The sequence below is a fragment of the Lissotriton vulgaris genome, chromosome 12, assembly GCF_964263255.1.
Source record: "Lissotriton vulgaris chromosome 12, aLisVul1.2, whole genome shotgun sequence".
NCBI lineage: Eukaryota > Metazoa > Chordata > Amphibia > Caudata > Salamandridae > Lissotriton > Lissotriton vulgaris.
Genome location: NC_141700.1, coordinates 607,373,577 through 607,400,083, shown reverse-complemented (window position 1 = coordinate 607,400,083; position 26,507 = coordinate 607,373,577). Strand labels below are relative to the sequence as shown.

General features: G+C 43.1%; 1 protein-coding gene across 1 annotated transcript in view; it reads left to right on the top strand.

Annotated features, from left to right (window-relative positions):
- Window positions 1-26,507, top strand: part of LOC147677835 (polycystin-1-like protein 2) — a 434,899-nt gene that overhangs the window by 26,638 nt on the left and 381,754 nt on the right. Inside the window, exon 2 of the mRNA XM_086945590.1 lies at window positions 14,205-14,372. Coding sequence (XP_086801716.1) covers window positions 14,295-14,372 — 78 coding nt within the window. The 5' untranslated portion in view covers window positions 14,205-14,294. The remainder of the gene's footprint in view (window positions 1-14,204; window positions 14,373-26,507) is intronic.

Below are 26,507 nucleotides of genomic sequence, written 5' to 3'. Positions count from 1 at the left end.
ATCTCGGTCTCTATGATTGAAAATCCTGGCAATTATAGTGCGCGGCTGGGCCCCTGGTCTTGGTTGCGGTATCGGTTCTCTTTGTGCCTTTTCTTCTGAGAAAAATTTTGATAGGCGCTGGGAACCGAGGTGGGTTGTAATCAAATCTTCAACGATTAGGTCAACTCTTTGAGCTTCCGCTCCCGCTGGTACTTCTACTATTTGTGTATTATTATGCCTGATCTGTTCTTTTTAGTCTTTGACTCTCACCGCCAGCATCTCCTGCTGTTTCCATAGTCTACGCACTTGTTCCGCCAAAGATTTAGAGGATGTTTGGAGATAGTGTATGTGCGTCTCCACAGTTCTCAACTTTTCAGTTATCTTTTGGAAGTCCGCCCGTAGGAGACCCACATCTATAGTGACTGAGTGTATTTTATGTTTGAGTGTGGCCTCAGGGTCTTGTATCGCTGTCATGATTGGCCCTATAGAAGGCTCAGGTGGGTCCACCGCATCTATGAGCCGGCCCACGTCCTCTAGGTTTTGCCTGGGGACTGCGTATTTGTCCATCTTGTTGATTTGCGGTTGCCCCTAGCCCATGGGTTTCACCATCTCACTGAGGTGCGTATGTTGCTGTTTACCTTTCTCTCTGCTGCCACCCCGTGTCCCCTTTTGCCAGGTGAAATGTTGTGGTGGAGCGCTTTGATTTCTGTGATATGCCCTCTGATTCTCACTGCCTCACTCCTGTTTGCACGGGGGGATTCCTTGCATGTGTTCAGCCTCTCTAGGCTGTCCTCCTATTGCATCCAGGGGTCTGCTCGACTGTGTTCCTGATCCGGGCGTGAGACGTTGTCGCTGCCCGCTTGGATGGAGCATCAGGAGGATGGAGAGGCGCGCCCCCGGCATGCTGCACATTGTCAGGGGTGATAGGTCCTCAGCTCTCTGCCTAGTGTGCGTGCCCTCTGGGGAGGCACGCCACCTTCCTCGGTCACATGTGTATCCAGGCAGGTGTGGCCTGCACTCTTTTGTTCCCGCTGTGTGGCCTTCTGCAGCCGGGTAGTACAGTTCTTTAAAATTTACCGGACTCGGGCCCAGGCAGCTTGTATCCCGAGCTGTGTTAACGTTTCTCATTCCTAGGCTCCTGAAATAGATTGTGTGTCCTCACTTCTCTTCTGGGCCTACTTGGTGTGCTCTTGCGACTGCCTCAGATTCTTTTTTCCGGCCCACACCTCACTCGCGGTCACTCCTCCCAGCTGTTGGACTCCGGCCTTCGCTCCTCTCCTGGCCAGAGCCTGCACAGCTCCAAGTCCCCACATGGCACCTCCTCTGAGGTCCTCTCCTGCCGGCTGGTAGTTCCTAGGGGCTTCCCGCTGGGCCTCGCGCTGCCCACCCAGGGATTGTATTCTGGTCGCTACTGGCCGTCTCCCCACCTTCCAGAGCAGGCGGCGGTCTCGGCCCATCCCATGGGTTTGCTGTTGGTGCCCCTCCAGGTCCTCCCCTTGCTGACTGCTCTTCGCTGGGAGTTGGGGGGGCAGGGTGCTTCGAGTCAGCGGGCCTGTCCTTCTCACACCGTCTCAGCTTCTGGGTCCGTTACTTGGTTTGGAGAGCCAATTTTTCTCCTTGCCTATATCACCGCGCATCCCTCTGTCTTAGGCGTTGGCTACCACTGTGGCGTTCCCAGATTATTGGACGGATGGTGGGTCTTGGGCAGCTACCTCACGGAAGCTCCACTGCAATGCGGCCATCTTGTTTTGAGCCAAGCCACGCCCCCCCACGGCCATTCTTTATCCATACTAATATAATAAAGAGAGAGCCCAAACCTTTGAGGCAGGTAATCTCAGGAACCACAGCACCAATCACAACACCCAATACAGCGTTGGAAAGGGCAGTTGCAGCAGAAGGACATAGGCTATGCAGACGGCCACCATATACACTTAAAAGGTAAAAGAACCGTGCCAGCAAAGTAGTCCCTTGTGGGCGTGTCTGCGTTGTGTGTGAGCGTGTGCTGGGGGGCGTGGCAAACGCTGGAGGTGTGGTACGTTCCGCCCTTCATGCCATGTCTCATATCGTGTGCTAATCCCACCCTGCTCCCTTTAAATACCCCTGCACCCCATAATCATAACCAACCCTTACTCTTTAAAATACCCCAACACCCTTTAACACTAACCCATCTTAACCCTATAAATATACCCTGTACCTCAAAACCCAAACCTATCCCTAAACACTAAAAATACCCCTGTACCCCAAAACCCAAACCTAGCCCTGAACCCTATAAATACCCCTGTACCTCAAAACCCAAACCTACCCCTGAACCCTAAAAATACTCCTGTACCCCAAAACCCAAACCTAGACGTCAAACCTAAAAATACCACTGTACCCCAAAACCCAAACCTACCCCTGAACCCTAAAATACCCCCGTACCCCAAAACCCAAACCTAGCCCTGAACCCTTAAAATACCCCTGTACCCCAAAAACCAAACCTACCCCTGAACCCTAAAAATACCCCTGTACCCCAAAACCCAAACCTAGCCCTGAACCCTAAAAATAACCCTGTACCCCAAAACCCAAACCTACCCCTGAACCCTAAAATACCCCTGTACCCCAAAACCCAAACCTAGCCCTGAACCCTAAATATACCCCTGTACCCCAAAACCCAAACCTACCCCATAACCCTTAAAATACCCCTGTACCCCAAAACCCAAACCTACCCCTGATCCCTAAAAATAGCCCTATACCCCAAACCCCAAACCTAGCCCTGAACCCTAAAAATACCCCTGTACCCCAAAACACATACCTATCCCTAAACCCTAAAACTACCCCTGTACCCCATAACCCAAAACTATATCTGAACCCTTAAAATGCCCAATCACCCCAAAACATATACATCAGTACCCCAAAACATATACCCCTATACCTATACTTACCTTATCCAAACATTAAAAAAAAAAAACATGCTTTTGCCATTCATGCATTTACAACGAATTTCGTTGTAAATGTGTGCGTGGTAAAAGCATATAAAATGTAATGCCATGCGTTATAATGGCATTGCGGAGTCATGGTACTTTCGTAATGAAAGTATGCGGAGTGATGGTATGCGGAAAGAAAGTTGCAGAATAATGGGTGTTTATCCTCATTGGTGGCACGGCGGCCCACATCTCCAGCAACATACTCATATTTTTTCACCACCCTTTGAAAAATGCACAGGTCTCTCTCATTGATGGCCAGCACCGACATACACTTGAGACACACCTCCCGCCACAAGTTCTAGAATTGCGAACTTTAGAGCTGGGGAGCTACGTTCGAATCTCGGCATCAGCTCAACATCCTGTGATTCCAGGCAAATTGCTTTGTCTCCCCGTGCCTACCAAAAATGAATGTGTTCTTCTGTAATATAAATTGTGCTCATGCCATGTTGTTGAGTTTGCGCTATATAATATTGCAAGGAAAAATAAAGTAGGGAAACTCAAGTTCACATACTACTGAACGCGCACTCTTAAGTGCATCAGCAGTGCACTGTGAATCGGAGCGTTTCACAGGCCTGTCACAGATAAGAAATGCTATCAAAATGAAATCCTACAAAACAATATACCACTGGCCGGCAGCAATTCATACCCGGGCAACGTCGGGAAGGGCTCCTAGTTACAGATAAAACAGCCATCCAACTCACATCATAGAACACCCATCTAGTTTACATCATGGAACAACCATCTAACTCACTTAGTGGGAACCTTACCGTATAAATATAAATGATAGAACACCAGTGCAACTAGTATAATAAAATGCCAATCCAATTTACTTTTTTGGAAAAACTTTCAACCGACCTAATTTGACAGCTGTGCAACTCACATAAAATTTCACTCCTGCAGGTAATATTGTGAAGCTCATGTATGACTCACGTCACGGAACATCCATTCAAGAAACAAACATCCCCCTCACATGAAGGAACCTATCCAACTCACATCAAATATCACCCATCTACCTAACAATTTGGAGAAGCAATGAAAATTACATCACGATGCAACTTTTAGCTCATATTATGCAACACATGTACAACTAAAATACCTATATAACACCAACCAAACGAACATCATGAGAGACACATTCAGCTCACATTGTGTAACATTTGCCAAACACCAATAATATGGCAACTATCTAACATAAGCCATTAGCCACACTTCAAACGTACATCTTAGAACATCTATTCTACTGTCGTCATAGGACATAGATTCAAATGATATCAAAACTCCGCCTCCAGCTAACATCATGCAACATTCATCCAGCTCTTCACATAGAAAGCAACTTCACCATAAATCATAGAATATCCCTCTAAATTACACCATACAACACCCTGAAAAATGGTCCCATTCACAGCATAGAACATCCTTTAAACTTACATAACTGAACACACAACCAGCTGACAAACTGAAACACTCATCCAACTCCTATAGGAGAACCCTCATCCAAATAACACCATGAAGCTCACACCCACAAACATCTTGGAACATGTATACAGCTTACCTCATGGAACCAAATTACATTGTAGAGCATCCCTTCAAATTACATAATAGAAGTCATAAACCGAAGAATCATTTAACTCACTTAAAAATTGAAACATCCATTGTCATAGAACATGAATCCCATTAACATAATGGAACTACAAACCAGCTAAGAGCACTTAAGACCTACCCAGTTCACACCATGTAAAACCCATCCAACTTAGTGGGGTGAATGTATGTAGAGTGAAAGGGTGGCGCTCACCTACATCGTGCTGGTGTCATACACCTACATTAATGTTGCGGTGCTCTAAAGGAAGAGGGACTCACCCTGTACCCTCCAAAAGAGATAAAAATGGAACCCTATAAATAATACAACACCATGCTCCTAAGCACACGCTTCAAATTCACACATAATATGCGGGTAATTAATACACAATCAATATTCTTTGTTTTCTTTATTTTCTTCTCTTAGCCAGCCAACATGCGTTTCGTCGTGCAAGGAATAACCCACGACTTCTTCAGGGCTAAAAGATAAAATAAACAACACAAAACTGGTTGCAGTGTGCCTATGACACACCGCCCGCAAGCACCTGTGCCCTGGTGCTACATAAAGAAGCTTCTTATATGCACATGCATGGAAACCCATGCTTAAAATGATCATGAAAATCTCTATTCATGTCTGTTGTAAAAAACACCCATTTTTTTTCAAAAATCCCCCAAACTCACATTAACCATGTTCAGCTGTGAATCAAATAGGCCGTGGCCCGAATCTAAATCCAAACAGTGTAGTGTAACAATCACATGTATAACTCAAGATCTACACCAACCACTTGTGTTAAGGCATACCTGTATTTCTCTCGATTCTATGTCGGATCTGACCTATAGTTCAAATTGAGTACAACATCAATATCACTCCTATATGGTGACAGTAAGCCATATGTTAATTGCACTAGTAAGGAATCGCCTACCATTACACTGGTTTTAATTCCCTCCTGGCAATATATTTAATCATGTTCCTGTTCCTCGTTTCTGTCTGTTAATAATAATATTCATTTACACTCTCGACCATATAAAAACAAATGATCTCATCATATCTCACCTGTATCAAGTATTATTCGGAATCCCACTCTACAATCTTTATTCAAAAGTCTTTCTTATCCAGTGATCATATATTTGAGCTATTGTGCCATATTTGCTGGGTGCATCTTCCTCGCATTGTTTCTCTGCCAAGATTAGAGCACCTGTCAAAAGACAATCACCCGCTACTTCAAGTAATTGGCCCCCGTTCTCCATCAAGCTCGGTCTCCTCTCTACATTTCAAATTAAGACTTACCAAAAAGCAAGTACACTTGCAGGCTCTCTGCAGCATATACTGGCCGCGCTGTCTGAGTTTGACTCCTCACTGAACTTTGATCCTCTCCAATACTTATTCTGGCATACAATCTGAAACCACTGCAAGCGCACCTGTCGCTTTTAAAGTCCTGTGACTATCGCCATGTTAGAATGTAATGAGTTGTAATAGTTTGCGGTGTAAAGCCCTGCGTTGTAAAAGATTTTGCGGAGTAAAAAATGTGGGGTAATGGCATGCATTGTACCACATTTGTCGTAAAGGATGTTTATCTTGGATCCAGGCCTATGTGATCTATACCGTAAAAACAAAAGCGTTTGTGTTGTTCTTGCGCCTTGCAACTCACTGCACGAATTGCTTTCGGATATCTGGGGTCTTCGTGCTTAAATGCTCTAAGATGCTCACTCATTCTCTCTTTGAGAGCTCTTATCGTACTATCTACATAGATGCGGTTATATTTGCATTCAATAATGTAAACAACATATTTTGTGCTGCATTTATTGTTAAGGCGTATCTCGTATGTCTCCCCATCAGCTCCACTAAAATAATTTTTCTTGTCATATGCCCATCTGCGCATTCCACAGTGGCCAGATTTGTAGAAACCCAATGTGTGTTCACTTAACCAATGTGGCAATGTCTTGTGTCTAGGAAAGCTCTGGCTCAATTGTGATTTAAGTGTCTTCCCCTGTCTGAACGTGATCTCTGGTTTGTCTGATGTGTATTCTTCCAAAGTACTATCCGCATGTATCTTACATTGTGTAACATCAATCCAGCTCACAATATAGACCACTATTCTACTAGTACTATGGAAAACCTCTTCAAATTACATTACAGAACGCCCTTCCAAAATACATCATAGAAGACCGCTCCAAAATACATCATAGAACTCCCGCCCAAGGCGCAGTGTGCAGCCCCTCTAACTTAAGTCATCAAACACACAGGTGTTTCTGACAAATAAAGAACAAATGACAGACCAAGGTCCAGCTCAACCAAAACACATGTACCATCAACAATCAAAGGTTGGTGCAAAACATTTCCCGCACCCGTCGTCCAAAGGTAGAAGTCAGGTCACAATTTTCATCGAAGGATGGAAGGTGCACTTGTTGAAATTAAACGCGAAATCAAATAGTCAAAAAAAGTGATTCTTTTTATTCAGATAATCTTTCAAAACCGGCACACAGCCAACGCATTTCGTTCCCAGTTGTGCCAAAAGGGAACTTCGTCAGGGCTCTTGGATTGTTGACCAATAGGCGTTGAAAAAAGTCACAACAGCTCGAACAGCAAAGTCCCAAAAGGCATAGTGTGCAGCGTCAGAATTTTGGTAATAATCTCTTTAGTAGATGAATTAATCAACGCAAGAAGGTTGCATAATCCACGAAGAGCGGCGTCTTATCCCAGGTAAAGGGGTCGAAGAAGAAGAAAATATTCCTTATCTATGGGCAACCTCACAACGTTAGCGGGAGATGGCCAGTGTAATAGCGTCTTATGGAAACACAAATAGTCAAGTCAAAGTCAGGTCAAGTCAAAAAGTGCTTTATTCGAGTTGTTACTCATAAAAGCATATTATACACAAGAATTTAAAAACAAATTAAATTTACAATCCAGCACATTGACGCAACACTATAGGTTACATATAAAAATTCATTCGGTTAAAAGAAAAATTAAAACATTTGATAAAAATACTTTTCAAGATGAGAAACGCTGGAGTCTAAAAGCAATTATACAAATGCAAAAAAACAATTGTCAAGACAGAGAATAGTTGATTAACTAGCAGTCTCTATCTTGATACATGGTCCTTGATAGATAAAAAGCAGTAATGTCAAATTCATGAGGGCCAATTTGTCACACAGAGAATAGTTATTTAACTAGCAGTCTCTGTCTAAATTGTCGGGCAGAGAATAGTTATTTAACTAGCAGTCTCTGCCTGAGCATCCATGCCCAACCCAGATATTTTGCTGTAGCTATCAGGATCCAAGAAACTTGAGTCGTACAAATAATTCGCATAGCTACTGAACTACTTGATGTCCCAAGGTTCCTGCACATAGGAGCTAACCATACTCGTCTTGGAATAGCATATGATCCGCATGAAAACAGAAAGTGACCCAGAGACTCATCCCCCAACCCACAAGCTGGGCAAGTGCTACTTCCACCTGAACCCCCTTTAGCTGTCAATATTTTTATAGGAAGTGCACCAGCTCTCAGTTGGAATAGGAGCTTCCTGTCACCTGGCTTGGAGATGATATCCCAATATGGTTCCAAGACTGGATACATTTTGGCCTCAAGAAAATGCGAAGACATGGACCCAGAGCTTGAAGCATTTAAAGTTTTAGTAACAATCCATTCCCAAAAAATATCTTTTAAGACACGCTTAGAAGGGAAAGATGTCCCAGCAGGGTCCTGCCATAAAGAACTCAACCCTAGCTCAAACAATATAGATTTCAATAATTTAAGCCAGCTTATCTTGTGAAAGCCATCAGCTTTGATCACATCCACAAAACCCGCGGCATAATGTGAGAGCTCAGGAGTGGTCCAGAGTCTGCGCCAATACAAGATCGGGCGTAATCTGGCCAAGTCCTTGATTTGTTTCCTTCCTAGGTCGTATCGGAGAGGCAACAACGGAGTACTTTTAGGTGTACCGGTAAGAGTTCTTAAAAATTTATTTTCAGAGGCTTGCAGAGATGTAAGATTTTCAAAGCCCCACATTTCAGCGCCGTAAAGTGCAGACCCAATAGCCTTTGCTTCATATACCAATAAGGCTGGTTTAACAGGTTTGGTTAGCGATTTCCTGTGTTCAGAATTAATTGTGCCAGCTATTTGTTTGTGTCGCAAAATAGCAATATTTATATGCTGGCTCCACCTATGGTCATCAGTTATTTGGATACCTAGGTATGTGAATGATTTAACTAACTCTAAAGGCCCTCCACTCATCATAATTTTGGATTTAAAGCTACGCTGCGGCTTGAAGCTCATTAGTTTAGTTTTCATAGTATTCACCTCCAGTCCATGTTCCCCACAAAAGTTCTCAAAAATTGTCAGAGCACGCTGTAGTCCACTAGGGGTTTTTGATAAAATTAGCGTGTCATCCGCAAACATTAGTATGGGGATTTTTAGTCCTGCAAGAGAAGGAGCATCAACATTCGCAGTTACCAATCGAGAAACTACCCCGTTTATAAACAATGTAAATAGAGTAGGAACCATTGAGCACCCTTGTCTGACCCCTTTTTCAACACGGAAATCAGGAGTGACCATCCCGTGACCGCCCCACTGAATTTTTGCATAGTTAGACTCGTGGAGGCGCAGTATCAGGGTTAGTAATTCATCAGAAACCCCCAAGCTATGCAAGACCTGCCACAGTTTTGCACGTGGGACCAGGTCGAATGCAGCCCGCAAGTCGACAAATGCCGCAAACAGGCTACACCCCCCCAGAACCACGGTTTTCCACTGTAATAATTGGAAGCGGAACACTTGATCGATCGTGCTTGTTGCCCTTCTAAAACCTGCTTGGAATGGAGATAGAATATTAAAATCCTCAGCCCAGTCGAGAAGCCTATTGACCACCACGCGACCCACGATTTTTTGCACAGTGTCAATAAGGCTAATAGGCCTATAGTTACAGGGCTGAGCTCGGTCCCCCTTCTTATACACGGGGATAATAACTGCACCCCTCCATGAATCAGGGACATCTGCTCCTTGAGCAATTGAGTTTATAAGCAAATGTATATATTTGCACCAGCGTTCACTATCATTTAAGAATATATCAGCGGGTACTCCATCTTGTCCTGAAGCTCGCCCGCGCTTTACTGTACAGATTGCAGACATAATCTCTTTATAGTTAAAGTTGTCATCATCAAAAAACTTCATAGCTGTACTGTCATCAACTGAGACCCGGGTATTAAGAGTGTATTGCGAACTAAAGAATTCAACCCATGCCTCCTGTGAGACGTTATTACTTGGTGACTCTTCAGCTCTCTCAGAACCCCATTTTACAATATTCCAGAATACTCTGGAATCCTTCCTGTCACTGGCCATTTTCAGTTTGCACCAGTGTTGCTCGTCCCAATCCTTCTTAGCTTTAGCAATGCATACTTTATATTCTTTCCTGGCTAGAGAAACAGACACACAGTCTCGCTTCTTGATTGCCCGGCCAAGGTCGAGTCTTGCCTTCCTACAATCAGAGTTATACCATCTAGCATCTTTTCTGGTAGTAACCCCCTTATGTTTATCAGGTCTTAGAAAGTGCGCCTTGATCTTGCCAAAGAGGGTATCATGTATTTTGACCACTTCACCCAGATCCTTAGGAGAGGCATTAGCCAGTTCCATAGCTCGAATGGCTTGATCAGTTTCACTGTTAATAATATCAATGGCCTGCTGATTTCTCGCTACAGTGTCCCAACGTAGCCTACGCATATTGTTCTCGGGGATAATGGGCGGAGGGACGAATTCATTCATGCAGCTAGAGTTTGATTCAGCAGGCCACCATTTGTGAGTCACACTTAGGGGGTTATGGTCACTCTCAGATCTTATGATGACTTCCATATCACAAAGGGCAGGCCACAAATGCAAACTGCAGATCACATAGTCAATTCGACTTTTGTGCCTCCCATTGTCGAATGTTGGTGAGCCAATTCTATCCCCAGCTGTTCTCCCGTTCATAGCTCTCAAGCCTTTTTCAAGACACAGTGCATTAATAGCTATAATGTCCTCTGTCCAACGGGAGACTGGTTTCAGTTGTAGTTCAGGGATGCCCCAGAAGGAATCCTCATCAGCACCAGTGAAAGCATCTCCCACAACCAATGGCTCAAACGTCCTATTAAGGTCTCCTGCTATAACGATGTTATTTTTAACGGAGTGCTCCTCGATGAGGTCGGCCAAGGTTAGTAATGTTTAAGATCGACCTTTGGAACTCCTAATATAAATATTGTAAATATCAAGTGACCCTGTTCTGTCATTAGAAATCCTAATAAGCTGGATATCATTGTGTCCAGTAGCTATATTTTTAACTGAGAAATTTATTGCTTGTCGAATCCAGATAGTAAGCCCCCCCATAGGTCTACCTTTCGGACCCTTGACAGCTGACACATAAAAATTCAAATAGCTTAATACAAAGACAGGGTCGCAGGCCCAAGTTTCCTGGAATATACAAATATCAAATTGGGTAACAAAGCCAAGCCAGTCCCCACAATCGAGCTTGGATGTCAGCCCAGCTATATTCCAGCAGAGTAGGTTAGCAACTCCAGACAAACGACCCTGGCGTAATCCAGGAAAAGAATTTAGTACACAAGCCTCACCCTCTGGTTGGACAACCAAGTTATTCGACAAATCATTGGTAAGGCAATTAACATTCTGGGTAGATAAGCTATCCGAATTTTGATCCCCATTTGCTAGTGGTACTTGACTTAGATTTATAGAGAGTCAATCACAGGCATCAAGATTGGAAAGGGCTGAAAATCTATTCTCTAGATTTAGACCCCTCTCTGGTTGCTTCACTCCCCTCCGCCCTTTTGTTGGGACAACGTTCCACTTAGTTTTTAGCATTGTTTTATTAGAGACCCTCCCACTACACTGATAGAAAAAGTCTAAAGTGAGTGGAATGATTTCAGTCGATCTCCGCTGCGGAGGTAGAAGGTTGGGTAGAATATTGGCCAAAACCTCTGGGTCAGAAAAATGTAGGATGACGCAGTCACCCATAAACTTCTTTGTACTATTACCTATCCACCTCACCCTTCTAGCCTTTACTATTTCGTCAGCCAATTGGTGCCTACCCCTAGGAGTTATTACCATGTTATTTGTTAACCAATAAAGTGCTTTAGACAATAGGGATGAGGTAGATTCTTCCTGACCAGACTGCAAAAGAGGAACATTGGCTAAAACCAAGACCAATGGAGAGGCCTCAACTATCAACTCTACCGAGCCATTTACAGATTCTGGGGCGGAGGATGCATCTGAGGGAACATCTTTATTCTCTGCACTATCTAAAATGGATATCAAGGGAGCCACCGGAGGAACTGGTAGTGAGGAAGCCCCACCACCCACCAAAGAAGAAGGGGCCTTACTGGACTCAACCCTACTAGAAACAGCATCTGGTAGTTTGCCTACTTCAGATAAGGTTTGATTCAGCAAACCCCCAAGGCGATTCACTTCCTTAGTGAGTTTATCAATTCTGCCTAACAGCGGATTAACAATGTCCTTTATCTTAGTGTCTATCATACTCAGTAAGTTCTTAAATTGACCACTAGTAAGAGACATAGAAACGTCATCCAGAGTGACATCTTCTTCCCTTGCGGATTTGCTAGGGGGCGATGCAATCTTTTTGCGGCTTGATCTGAGCCCAAATCGTTTCGGCTGTGGCTGTGGCTTTTTAGCCCCTCTGGTGGATCGTGGAGCGGGCACCGGAGTGGGGGCTTTGTCCTCGGGTAGTTGTTGTTCAGTCTCCATCTCACTCTCGCTGTCTAACTCAATCAGAACCGACCGGTTCATTACAGCGATATCAGCTTGGTCAGATTCACTTACAGGTGGACAGCAGGAGGTAGGTTGCTCCGTGGACTCGGCAAAAGCTGAAGCCGGCGAAGTTGGTGAACCCAGGGCAGACGGTGAACTCAGGCCAAGCGAAGATCTCCTGTCACTATTAATTTTGGCAACTACCTGAAAGATATAGTTGTCCATAGTGTTTTTTGCAGGGGATAACTTTTTGCCGGGCATAATTCACTAACAGACAATGCTTTTCGTAAGCACGGGGTAAACAGGTGCTCCAAGAGGCAACAATTCAATAAATAACCCCCAGCTATAACACAGGCTCACCTCCTTGAATCAGGTTTTTTAGCAGAGTAACGGGCCCAACCCAACCTTGTCCAGCCTCGGACGGCCTCAGACGGCCCGCCCTTTGTCCGGGCTTCGTCCGGGCGTCCCGCTCGCGTCCCGCGACGCGGAGGGAGCAGCGTTTTTCTAGCGCCTCAGGGCGCGATGACCCCGCTGGAGTGGATCCGGGTCGCTGGGCAGGCTGGGAGTTGTAGTCTCCCTCCGCTCGGCGGCCGCTAAGGTAACAACAGCGGCGGCGGGAGGGAGACCGGGCACAGCAAAGCAGGAAGAGAGGTCAAGTCAGGGACGACCAGCAGCGAAGAAGTCTCCTCTCAAAGGACAGAACACCCGCTCTGCCGAGGGAGCAGCGTTTTTCTAGCGCCTCAGGGCGCGATGACCCCGCTGGAGTGGATCCGGGTCGCTGGGCAGGCTGGGAGTTGTAGTCTCCCTCCGCTCGGCGGCCGCTAAGGTAACAACAGCGGCGGCGGGAGGGAGACCGGGCACAGCAAAGCAGGAAGAGAGGTCAAGTCAGGGACGACCAGCAGCGAAGAAGTCTCCTCTCAAAGGACAGAACCTCACAACGTTAGCGGGAGATGGCCAGTGTAATAGCGTCTTATGGAAACACAAATAGTAAGAGCGAGGTGTGGTTAAATATCTTTCAATTTCTACTATGTATGAGTATATAGGCAATAATCACTCGTATGGTCCCAGTGATAATACACATAGGTACACGATACGGGTAATGGATCTTGAGTACTACCTTTTGAAGCGAATGGCAATCCCTGGCATGGTAGCAGGAAGAATTCAGGTGTTTCTGACATAATGCAACACTTTTAGAACTGACACTATCGAACATCCATTTAATTGACTTCATAGAACCCTCATTTCATTAACAATTGGAATGTGGTACCATTAAACATAAGCAAACACCTATAAAACTCATACTGTAGAACACCCCTCTAACTCGCACTCATGTCAGAAAACAACCACCCAAGTACATCACCTCCCCATTTCACATCTTTTAACACCCATCAAATGTAATCTTTAAATACTAATCTAACACACATTTAGGAATATCCAATAAAACCACATAATGCAGCAGCCACGCAGCACTTCTCATTGAACACCCATCCAAGTTGCATCAAGGAGCACCCTGCTACCTATGGTACAAAATTAATTTAGGTTCAATGGCTTTTCAGTTTTTTTCTCTAAAAAGAATGTCATTGAGGCTTATGCTTTAAGTATCAGTTGTGAGAGAGAAAATCATGCCCTTTCTTTAGTGACTGCAGTGTGAGATCGTATTGCACTCCTGAGTGCCAACGATATGGTGTGTTGTCTTTCAACTTATTGAAGTGGGAGGACAGTGGTGAGAAACTGCATGGGAAATGATAGACAGTCTTGGTGGATCATCTCTGGGTGGCTTCAGTGAGCAGAAAAAGTACTTATTTGCCCTTTTGATTTTTTTAAAAATCATTAGATCTCCTATGTTTGTTTGGAGCATCATCCAATTTATCTCTCTTTTTTTAGGGGCAAGAGTAATGGAAAGGCAGCTTGAGAAATTTTGATCTTGTTCTTTTTATTGGCAACAGGAAGGAGAGGTCACACTGCTGTTTCACCTGAGTGAGAAATTAAATGACCCTGGTATCAGGAGTGCCCTTGATATCAGTAACCTGACATCCATGGCATACTATGGCATCAGCAGCGTCCTGCAGACTCTCCTGTCTACCTGCTCTGCAAATGATTGGACCACAGCAGAGGTAGGCCGAATGGGATGGCACTCATACTAAAATTTGCATTGATTACGTCTTTATTTTGCATTTTTATAATGTGCAACTCTATGAAGAAGGTGTCAGTGAGCAGTACAGAAAATAACTATAGAAATGGAGATTGTTTTTTATAGAAAATCACAAAGGACAACCAAGGAAACCATTTATTGACAATGAAGGGTGGAAATGTGCTTCAGGTTCAGCAGTAACTTCAGTCTAGGTGAGTGTTCAAATGAGAGATAGTGATAAGAAGGCAAGTGAGTGAGTGATAGAACCATCAATATGAGGGAGGTGGTAGAAAAGTGTGAGTGGGTTTTGGTTAAGGGAAGTACAGAGGTGATTGGGCAGCCGGAGTAGAAGTTAGAGCAATTCTACAAGGTAGCATTGTCGCAAAGGCATGTAGAAGAATCCTTTCTAGCTAAATGCGCTTTTCTGTCCATAATAGGATTAGTTGGATCCAGCGTCCGTTTCACTGCACATCCTATCCCCTCAGCTGGCTAACTGTGGTGAAGTTGCAGTTGGAGAAATGCCAGCTGGACTGACAGCAAGACTTTCGAGCGACTTCTTATTGCTTTGAATATTTCTTTATTGGATTTTAATAACTAAGAAAAACAATGGGTTAATTGTGGTTACTATCAAATTTGCATATATAAACCATACTATTGAATGACACCATGCCATCGACTATAGGTAAACATAGAAAACAGGTATTACATTTATTAATCTTCATTGCACACGGTATGATAATCGCGGGGCATTGCAGGATTATGCTGTTGGCATGCACGTATTCCTTACACAACACGTTATAGTAACACAAGATACACAAAGAAGACAAATCTGGGAGGGGAGACAGATAAAAATTCAGAAAACAATATATAAAGGAGTAAAAGATACATTTTGGGAGATGGGAAAACAATGGGAGGTGCTAGTGGGGGACAGCACGTGGTGTAGCACATAGTTTCATTGCCACAGTCACCAGTATGGTACAGTGAAATGTTTGTTCCTTACAGGGAGGCCAACCACCCCTTCGTTACTTGACTAGTATAGATAGTCACCAAGGCACATAAGTCACCTGGGCCATGCCAGTGCTCAAGTGACTTCTTCTAGATTAATCCTTACTTTGGTTGAGATGTGAATGAAATAGTGAGCAGCAGCTTCCCACGCTGTGTGTGATGTTCCACAGAGTCCATTGTTTGCCACAGCTTTCTGTCATCAGTGGTATCGGTTTGCATATATTTCCTGGGGATAACAGTTTGTGTGCCAACTTCTCAGGTCTCTTAGATGTATTTTAAATAGTAGTAAACAACTTAATTTCCATGGCTGTCATTAAATATCCGGACAAGTCCATGTAGGACCTATTGCCCCTTAAAAAGGATTGTCTTTGAATCAACACTTGCTTGCTTGTACTAAGTCCAGAAACCTAGCAGAATTTAATGTTCCAATAGTTAAAGCACTTTTTAAAACTTTAAAACTCCTCTGGCCTTGTATCATAATTTAGCAATATTATCTTATCTCTAGGAAAAAGCATACATTCTGCATAAATCCAATCAGTGTTTAGTTCTGATTCTTTGATTTAGAATGCAGGAATAAAGGTGAACGTCTCTTGGTCTCTTGCTTAGCGAATGCTCCTTCTATGAAAGGCATCCTAAATGAGTGTCTCCGTAGGTTGCAACAGTAGAAGATAGAAGGCAAAATGCGAAATCCTACCCTGCGCATGAACTGTTATACATAAACAGTTACATTTAAAGAAAATATTTTAGCACTAAGTAATTGTACTGTGAAACTCAGATGACTAGATTATGCTCATAAGTGCTAGATTTGTGGTTCTAGGTGGTCCGCACGAGCGCTCGTCTTTGGGTACAGGAGCATATTATCATCATCTAACTGTGACCATGAGAAAAAGAGAGAAAGGCAGAAAAAAGAGAAGGTAGGAGGAAGAGGAAGATAGAAAACATTGAAAAAGGGAAAAGGCAGGGATGGTAGAGGACCTGTAAGAGTAGCTAAAGAGACAGGATGTGGAAGGTGGTGGAAGAAAGAAGCATGAAGAGGATTTAAGACTTGGTGTTTGGCAAACCAAGTATTCGGTAGTGAGGGAAGAGTCCTTGTCAGAAGATTTGGAACCCTGCACTAATGTTATTTTCGATTTTACATTTTCGTCTCTGGTTTCGATTGATTCCTCTTTCAATTAGGTATTTCAGCCAATGCTGGTCATCTAATGAGAATATCTCATCATTCAGTCATATCTTAAGGGGATGCTGAATACCTCGCATCTGATTGGGATCCTGTTTGCTCTCTGTGGGCTTGTGCCGCTTCGCCACACCTCGCGGAACCCGCTTCGCGGGTCCCGCATCGCGGCCAGAAACACCCCTGGACTCTTGGACTGAAGGAGAGGGGCCATTGAGGAGGCTGTTGTGGGAGAGAGCTGTGGAGCAGAGCTGCGAGCGGCGGGCTTGGGACTCCATTTCCCAGGAGTCCCTGCTAGCCCTGATTGTTGCCACCTGGGCCGCTCTCCCTGCTCGTGACGCCACACCCACCAACGACCATAAAGTCCTCTGTCTTCAGTAGTCAGGCGGGACGCTGAATACCTCGCATCTGATTGGGATCCTGTTTGCTCTTTGTGGGCTTGTGCCGCTTCGCCACACCTCGCGGAACCCGCTTCACGGGTCCCGCATCGCAGCCAGAAACACCCCTGGACTCTTGGACTGAAGGAGAGGGGCCATTGAGGAGGCTGTTGTGGGAGAGAGCTGTGGAGCAGGGCTGCGAGCGGCGGGCTTGGGACTCCATTTCCCAGGAGTCCCTGCTAGCCCTGATTGTTGCCACCTGGGCCGCTCTCCCTGCTCGTGACGCCACACCCACCAACCAATTACCCAACATAAACAACCCCCTATTATCGCTGCGCGGGAGCGCGCCGGGAGAAGCCCGGGACAAGGGCGGGACCGTCTGTGGCCGTCAGGGGCCGGAGGAGGCCGGGCTGGGCCCCCCCTCTGATAAGTTCACTATTGGATGTGGCCTTGTATTCATGATTTAACATTGGGTTGATACCCTCGTATATTTCTAGGTTTACTTGTCATTACTATACGAGGTTGTTTGTTTGTTACCTTTATTGGTTAATGTTGCCTAAACACTGTCATTTATTATATATTTTATTATATACTTATCCTAAAAATGTCTAGTTCAACTCCTAATCCCTCCCTGATCGCGTGAGTATCTCTATACTCGGCCCCCTTGATAAATATTTTGCAAAAGCAACTAAGGAAATTGACCGAGAGTTAGCTCTAGCGGAAATGAGGGCCGAACGACGCCTCTCAATTGAGATTCTTAAAAGGCAGATTCCTCCCCTTAGCAAAGCGAAGTCTCCTGTATGCACCTCAGAACAGGCTGAGATGGATGCGGAGTTATTTAACACAGATAGTATACCTCTAATTTTTCAGGAAAGTCCGCCATCGCTGGGGGTTCTGGATATGGCAGTGGAAGGTCCAAGTGACTTGTCCACGGTAATATCAAATAACCTTATAGATCTTAATACCCCTCTGCCCTTGGAGCCTGTTCCCCACTCTAATAGTAATACCTTACCTCCCCCCCTGAAAATACAAACTGAGGTCATCATGTTGCTTGCTTCTCAGCCTACTATTACAACAACTAGTGCACATGATGACCAAAAGTCTAAAGGTGGTGTATCTTCCCCAGCTAGGAAGAGACGGAAGAAGGGAGGGAAAAATAAAAGTGGGTCTGCCAACCCGTGGAAGCCGCCACAGGTAATAACAGCCCCCAAAGAAACCCTGTCAGAGGACGTGGGGGAAAAGCTTACAGAGGAGACAGAAGTAATACAAAGGAATGTAGATATGGGACATAAAAGCATTCCTAATGATGGGCTTCTGGATGCTGTTGAAAAACTCCTAAAGGCTCTTATTCTTCCTCTTGTCGAAAGGCTTAAAAGGCTGGATAAAAAACGAGATTGCCTTCTTCCTCAGCCTACGCCCCCAGAGAAACCAACTTTAATCACCCCAGTTACCGTTACTGAAAACAAAACCTCAAATAATCAAATTAGACAACATAATCCCCCTAAGAAACCAAATAATGTACCTGCTAATAAAAACCCCACTACTGCATCAGGCATACCTGTGACTACAGCCTCGAAAACCACAACCAAAGAAAAGATCCCTTCAGTGGTTTCGAAGCCTGCTCAAATCAACAAAATACCTGCTTCCCAAACAAATCATCCTAACAGAGGTAAATTACATTATAAAGATACAGTAGATCTGCCGCCGGAGTCTTTTGATTTTGTCATTATTTTAACAGGCGTTCCTGCTGTCCCGGAGGGAACTGTGGAATCGAATATTAGTTTAAAAAACAAAGTGATTCATTGGTTGCGTCTGAATAGACCACTACCTGTACATCTGAATGGAGACATTGTCTCAGTTAGAAGGTGTCAATGGGTCGGCATTCGTCCTAAGGATATAGAGGGTGATTTGATCATAGTCAATTTTAGGGACCATAGGGTGGTATCCTATATAAATGATTGGTTTGTGGGTAGTAATGATGGAGGAGTGTCAACACAGAATCTGACATATTTCTATCCGGAAAACATGATGTTTTCTTCAAATAAACCCCGGTATAGATATGGTTTGGACTCCCTTTACCATCAGAAACAATTTAGAAATAAACCTAACTCTACCTACCCTAATAGAAATGTTAACTTTTTTCCTTTGGTAAATCACCCTAATATGTACCCTAGGTCAAATAATTACCATCCTACAAATCCGAAGGACTTTTGGAACATCCCATTATCAAATATGTTCCATCCGCTGACCCCAATGAACTTAAATGACTGACTGAATCCAATTTCTCAACAAAGCTTATCACCCTGGAACAATAAGGTTACCTTTTCTTCTCCGGTTGAGGATGCTATGCCTAAGTTGGTACCGTCCCATCACCATCTTACTCTCTGCAGTGAAATGAAAATAACAACCAATGATAATATAAATCGTGTAGAGAATTTCTGGGCTAGTGAAAATTGTCAAACCCACTTTGAAGAAAACAATGATCTTGTAAATTATGGTAATGATGGGAATGATTCTGTTCAAGGGAGTATGGGACTTTTGTACCAATCAAATGTAAACTCAAAATTAGATCGAAGGGGTGGGGATAGCATATGTACTCTTAGAGTTATAAATGCTCAGGATGATGTTGTTGTGGGAAATAATAATATAATTACTCATGAGGTTGTTGATGTGGGAATTAATGGTACAAGAAATATTGTAGATGGGTGTGAGCCAGCTCATTCTATAATTAAAACACAACTGGTAAAGGAGGGTAATCGAGAGGAGGTTAGCTATTTCCGTATAATTTCCTGGAATATTGCGGGCCTTGGGCAAAGATTGGAGGATCTGGTTTGGGTAGAATACGTAGATTCTTTTGACATAGTCTGTTTACAGGAGACATGGAGTACTGTGGACCAGAGTCTGGATGGTTTTCAAATGTTTAATGTTCCTGCAATACCATCGCAATCAGGACGAGCTAAGGGTGGGCTTATGACAGCAATCTCTGTAAAGCATAATCTAAGATATGTTTACAGAGTGGTGGAATCACCTTGGTACCAATTACTTATCATTAAGGATCTATTTCCTGAAACTGTTCTTCTTATTAATTAGTACTATAATATATTTGATCCCCATGAAACCGTAATTATTGATAACCTACAGGTAGAGATCGCTAAGGTGACAAATAGGGTCTTCCCTCTTTCCATCATATGGTCAGGCGATTTTAATTGTGAGTTATGTAAGTTCAGTGGGTCCAGGGCGTGTGGTCTGATGGATCTAAATGACCAACCTATGGCCCATTTTACTCATACCAAACAAGGGGAGGCTCTAAATAGTATTGTCATGAACAATGATTTATGTATCCTGGATATGCCCAGCTTTTCAGGTACTGTGAATATACCTACCTTTCAAGGTACAGGGGGCAGAACGAGTACAATCGATTTTGCAATGGTATCTAGGGGGTTTTTCCACTTCTTGAAGGACTTTAAAATTGAGGCGAACCCAGCCAGTGACCATAATCCCCTAATTCTGAGCTTTAATATGGTTCTTGAAAGAAAATTGGGTCCGGAACAACCTATAGTATACAGTCAGAATCAGGGCGTCACTCTAAAGTGGAACAAAGTACCTGTCAGGCAATTGGAAATGGATATTTTTAAGGAAAACGCGATTCAGATAGAAACTTGTCTATCACCTATTTCTGATCCAGACCACATAATTAAGAATTTCGAAATATTAATGGGTAATGTGGCTACTCATCTTCTTGTAAAAATAGGGGAGAGGAATCAACACCGAGGGCCTAAATGGTTTGATGCTGAATGTTCTTCAGCTCAAACAAATTTAACTAAGGCATTACGCCATGACCCACGAGATAGAGACATGGTTATATTGGCTAGGAAAAGATACAGGGAGGCAATTAGAAAGAGAAAAAATGATTTGAGGACCAAAGCATGGGAAGACCTGGATAAAGCGGTTGATCTAAGGGATAATAGACTTTTTTGGGAAATAATAAATAGGCCTTTTTTTAAAACAGGGGAAGAAAATACCATTCGAGTGTATATACTTGAAGACTCCTGGGTAGCTCATTATAGTAAAATCTTCAATCCCAAGGAGAAATTACAGACTGCTACCACGGGAGAGGATGAATACTGTAATGTTAACATGGAATCAGCAAAGATACTTAGTGACTCATTAACGCTCTCGGAAGTGGAGCTGGCTTTGACTAAGGGGGCGGCTTTAAAGGCCCCTGGCCCTGATGCAGTACCCTTAGACCTTTTTAAACATAATCTGGAGGTCTGGTCCCCATTACTTCTGAATGTTTTTAAGGCATTAGTGCTGGGGCCCATTCCGACCTCCTGGAAAGAGGCAGTTTTGGTGCCTATTTTCAAAAAGGGTGATAAGTCTGACCCACGTTGCTATAGACCAATATCATTAATTGACGCATCATGCAAGTTAATGGGTAGGGTAATATTGGCGCGTCTAGAATCGTGGGCAGAGTCGGCGGGGGTTATTGTAGAATCCCAATATGGTTTTAGGAGGGGGAAAGGAACTACTGAGCAGTGCTTGAATCTAGCACTGATCATGGGCAAGTACATGGGTGCAAAGAATAGTTCTATTCACTTGGCATTTATGGACTTGTCCAGTGCATTTGATACGGTATGCAGGGATAAATTGTGGCGTATGATGGACTCTATGGGGTTCGAGGAGCCTTTGATTACTTTGCTCCGCAGGTTGCATACTGCTACAATGGTCAGAATTAGATATGGCCCTGGAGGAGAGAAAACAAGACCTATATTATCCACCGAAGGCGTGCGACAGGGATGTATTTTAGCCCCTTTTCTATTTTTGGTTTATACGAATGGTCTAGAGGGCTTTCTATTAGAAACTGGTGCTGATTTTCCGAAGATAAACGGTAAAAGAATTCCAATGTTGTCATATGCAGATGACACTGTCCTAATGGCCCTTACTCCCAATAGCATGCCGATTTGTCTGAATGCTTTTGATATGTTTATGGGAAAATTAGATTTAGGGGTCAACTTTACTAAATCTTTTGCCATGACTTGCGGCTCGAAAAATGTAAAAATTCACAAATACAGGGTGAGGAACTCCAATATAGAGAAAGTTGATAACTTCAATTATCTGGGAAACCTTTTTAACAAAAAATTGAACTGGGAACCTTTGTTGTCAGCCAGGGTTCAAAAGGTTACACAGTCAATTGAAGCTCTCTTTCGCTTTGCTAGTAAATTAGGACAACGACGTATAGCTGAAATAACATCTTTATATAAAGCTAAATGTGTTTCTGCTCTGACCTATGGTGCTGGTGTTTGGGGGGTCACAAAATTGTGAAAAAATACAGATTATGGAGAATACGTTTCTAAAACGCTTACTATCTGTCCCATCGGGCACATCTAACATATTCTGCCATGGAGAGGTTGGAATTGAGTTTGTAAGCGATATTATTCATGTTGCACCTTTAATATTATGGTCTAAAGTTTGGCAATCTGATGAACTGAAATTAACTAAAGATATCCTTCAAGGTTGCCTTAAACTCGAGCATTACAGGGAAATCCCATGGCTACGATATGTCAGGGAGACCCTCTATAAGATAGGGCTGGGAAATATGTTTACAAATCCTGATATGCTTAGTAAGGATGCTAAGGAAGTTATTAAAAATGCCTATAGTGTTAAACTGGGTTCTTTAAAGACAAATGATCATGTATCACGGGTACGGGGAAGGCTAGTCCAACCCTTTTATCTGTCATATATTATGAACACGCAGTGGCGCTTTTATCTTACAAGATTTCGCCTTGGCACCTTACACTTCCTCTTTGCTTTTCCAAAGCAGGGGGGTTGGTGGGAGAAGTTACCTTGTTGCCCTTGTAATAATAAGGTTTTGCAAAATACTCTCCACCTTTTTCTCTTTTGTACTTTGTATAAGGTCCCTAGAAACACCTTTATCAGACCATTATTATTATCTCTTGGAACGTGCTATTACAAAGAAGCTTATGAATTCTTGTTATCTCTGTCAACTGCAAACACCTGTAATGCTGTATTGAATTTTATTAGATCAGCTCTGATGATAAGAAATAGATATTGAATGTTCATGGTATTTAGTTTTAAGCTGTACTATGGTTTTTTTCCTGCAAATATGTATTGTGATTTTATGGTAGATTGTTTTGTTTTTAAATTGATGTATACTTTTATGATTTCCTTGTGGAATCGAAATAAAGTTATTTGAATCGAATCGTCATATCTTAATCCAGACTTTCATCTGTGGTCAGTCAGTCACCCACATGCAGAGACGACCTTTTTATTTCCTATATGACATTTTGGGCGATCAAGCTGTACTTCCTTGTAATAATTTTTCTGCAAGGAATTGCTTGAGCACTAAGACTTCAGTGACTTGGACATCAATGATAAATGGACGGCTTCAAGCCCTAATACACAGATAGGCTTACACCAAAATCCCAATACTTCTCCTAAAAAACGATTTTTTTAGTTTGGATCACCACTCGCATATTCTTTTGGTTGTACTAGCGCTACAAAAAAAAAGCAAGAAATAAAATCACTTCTGAAGCTTATGTGATTTTGATCACATAGTATTATATGCCTTTATTGTTTTTTTTCGTGTTATGCTTCAACCCACGCAGTGGCCTAATACGGTCTTTAAAAGATTATTCTTTTGTAAATGTATTTGCTACTGTAACACGAGAATTGCGTACACAGATGGCTGATTAAATGAGAGCAAAATAACTGCACTAAAGGCTCATCTCAATTCTCTTTTGTTAGCAGAAGATTGGATTAAACAAATGTACTGTTTATGTAACAGTGACTCACAAACCTGTCACAATACATTTCCTTTAGTTTTCTTAATACCCCTATCCATCATTACTAATAAGGATGTATGCCTGTATGCATATATTTATTCTGCTATATAAGTTTCTACAGTGAATGTATGAATATATGTCACTTGTTGGAACTGTAATGAAACTTTTAGTGCTCAAAGATTACATGCTGAAAACATTTTAATCCATTGTTTTGTAGTTATCTTCTAAGGGTATCTGTTTGTTTAACTCGCTGTGATGTCGCGTGACACCCCCTCTGTCTGATTCGAACTATAAAAAACTATTAATAAATAACACAAAATAAGTTGCGGGGGTCATTGATTTGTAGTCTTCTTGAAGGAAATGACGTTAGTGGCAGTAATGCAGTATTAACAGTGAATCACAGGCTGGATGCCTCTGCAACTTACATTATGGAGGGCCGCAGGTGATTATTATACCTTTAGACACCACTTTAAAGTAATGTAAATATTGAATGAGTGCATACTTTCTGTTCGTCGACTTAACCTTTAAGGATCCCGTCACATTAGATGTAACATTGCACAGAAAGGAGAGTGAAAACCGTTTAAGCTCCATCTACTGTAACATGCAGAAGGAAAGGCTGCTTTGACCTTGACAAACCCCACACTTCCCCATAGCATGTTTTTTTCTATGACGGGTCTGGACAACCTAAAAAAGCCACAGTTAGAGGTTCTGCACTTTTAGTGAGATTTCTATGTTTTAGCTGGAGCATCAGATAACAGACACTGAAGAAAAAAGAGAACGATGAGCTCAGAAAATGGATCTCTTCCTAAAAAGTTCTTGATAGGCTCAGTATCTGCCATGGTTAATTTGACCACTGGTATCTCGCTAAGCTTCAGACGCAAGTCTACCGTACCATGGGTAGCAACTGCAGGTTAGGAAATCTGCAACCACTAAAAGCACAGCTACCCTCCCTGAAGTAAGGGCATCCCTTCTGGAAGCCACATGTTCTGCTCCACAGACATCATGTGTTACGCAAAGATGCTCTCAGTAAGGTATTGTCAATAACATAAGTAGGACAAGCAATGGCAAAGCCAATAGATCTGGCTTAAATGTGCTAACACATGCAAAAAAAGACATGCACAAATTTTGTTAGCACATTGAAGCCAGACATATTGACTTTACCAATGTAGGGGGGCAAAGGATTAAAAAACATTAGCAAAACCAATCGGTTCCGCTCATGTGAAATCTATTGGTTTTGACAATGTTTTTTAGACATGTTGCCCAATGGCGCTGGCTGTTGTGCAACATGGCTGAAAGTAGGTCTATGAGCCAGTCCATGCTGGCAGAGTTATATGGCTTTTTTCCTTTACTTTAAAATTAGCTAGGAAAATGGGAGGAAGGAATAAGCAAGAACATTTGGGTAGAAAAATGAGAACGGTGTCGACTGAAACCTACAGAAGGTAATAGAGAAAGTATGAGAGAAAGTGACCGAGAAAGAGAGAGGGGAGGTAAAAAAGAGAGATAAATGACTGTGGGCGAGATGAAGCTGAGAAAGCCTGTCTGACTACGGCCTTGGTCTCTTCTCACACAACAATGAATATGCTATGACAAATAAAAAAAACATTTCCTTGCTATTTATTTGCTGATTATAGCATGAAAAGGAAAAAAGCGTTGGATTGAAAATGAAGCCTCTCCTTTGTGGCCTGTAGACACCCTCAATGAGTATGAGGGAATCTTCTGGGTAGGCCTCAGTGTCAGACAAATGGTCTTTGTTGTGCTCCCTGCCACCCCAGCTGTGGTGAGCTATGTATGGAGCAGACCTGTGACCGGAAAATCACAGAAACCTTAGACCACCCCACAATGCTAGCGCTTGGAAAAGGTGGGGTTGATAAACCTAATTCAAAACAGCCTCCATTAACACAAAGCACAGCTCTGGTGGAACGGCATCCGGCCCTCTAGAGAGATTACACACAGGGCCATTAAAACCTGTTCAGTGTTTGGAAAATGCACAAATATGCAAGAAACAGAATTAGCTCCTCATGGTCATCATTCCTCGATCTGCACCACGGAGTCTGGGACCTGGGCACAACTGCTTTGTGTGAACAGGCTTTGAGCCACATGGGTTCAGCACGCTTTACTGGATCTATTTACTTATGTGATAAAAATGTTTTTCACGTGACATTAACTAACATGGCACCCGCTCCGAAAGTTACAAGTGGCAAGCGAATACCAAGCAAGAGGGGGTGTGAGGGACAGGGCATGCAACGATAAAGCGGGAGGAGTTGGAAGAGATTGGGCAAGCATCAAGGACAGGAGAGGGTGGGAAGAATAGAGAGGGCCTACAAACACATGCACTGTTATGGATGTATGAAAAAAGTACCTCTGCATGTGGGCGGCCAGTGGAAGGACACAGGCCGCAGACAGGAAACTGTGCTTGTATCAAGCTCCATGGACGATCGAAGACTGGAATGGAAAAACTTAAGAGCAAGTGGAAAAAGGAGGCATTGCCCAGTAAGAAGCAAGGAAACAAGAGTGACTTCAGAGCCAACCAATGGTAAGTAATGGGTGGGCTCTAAGCCCATTTTAAGCTTCTTTTTTGTATTTACAAGAGATTTCCCAAGTACAGGACAAGCGCTGTGCAGAAGAAACCTAAAAAGGATGTAGTGACGGCAAATATGAGATAAAGAATTGTGTATAATAAGCAACGTGATGATTGAGTGTACTTTTGAGATGTAAAATAATCACTGGTGTTCTAACGGAAAGGGAAATGATACTCCAAACAG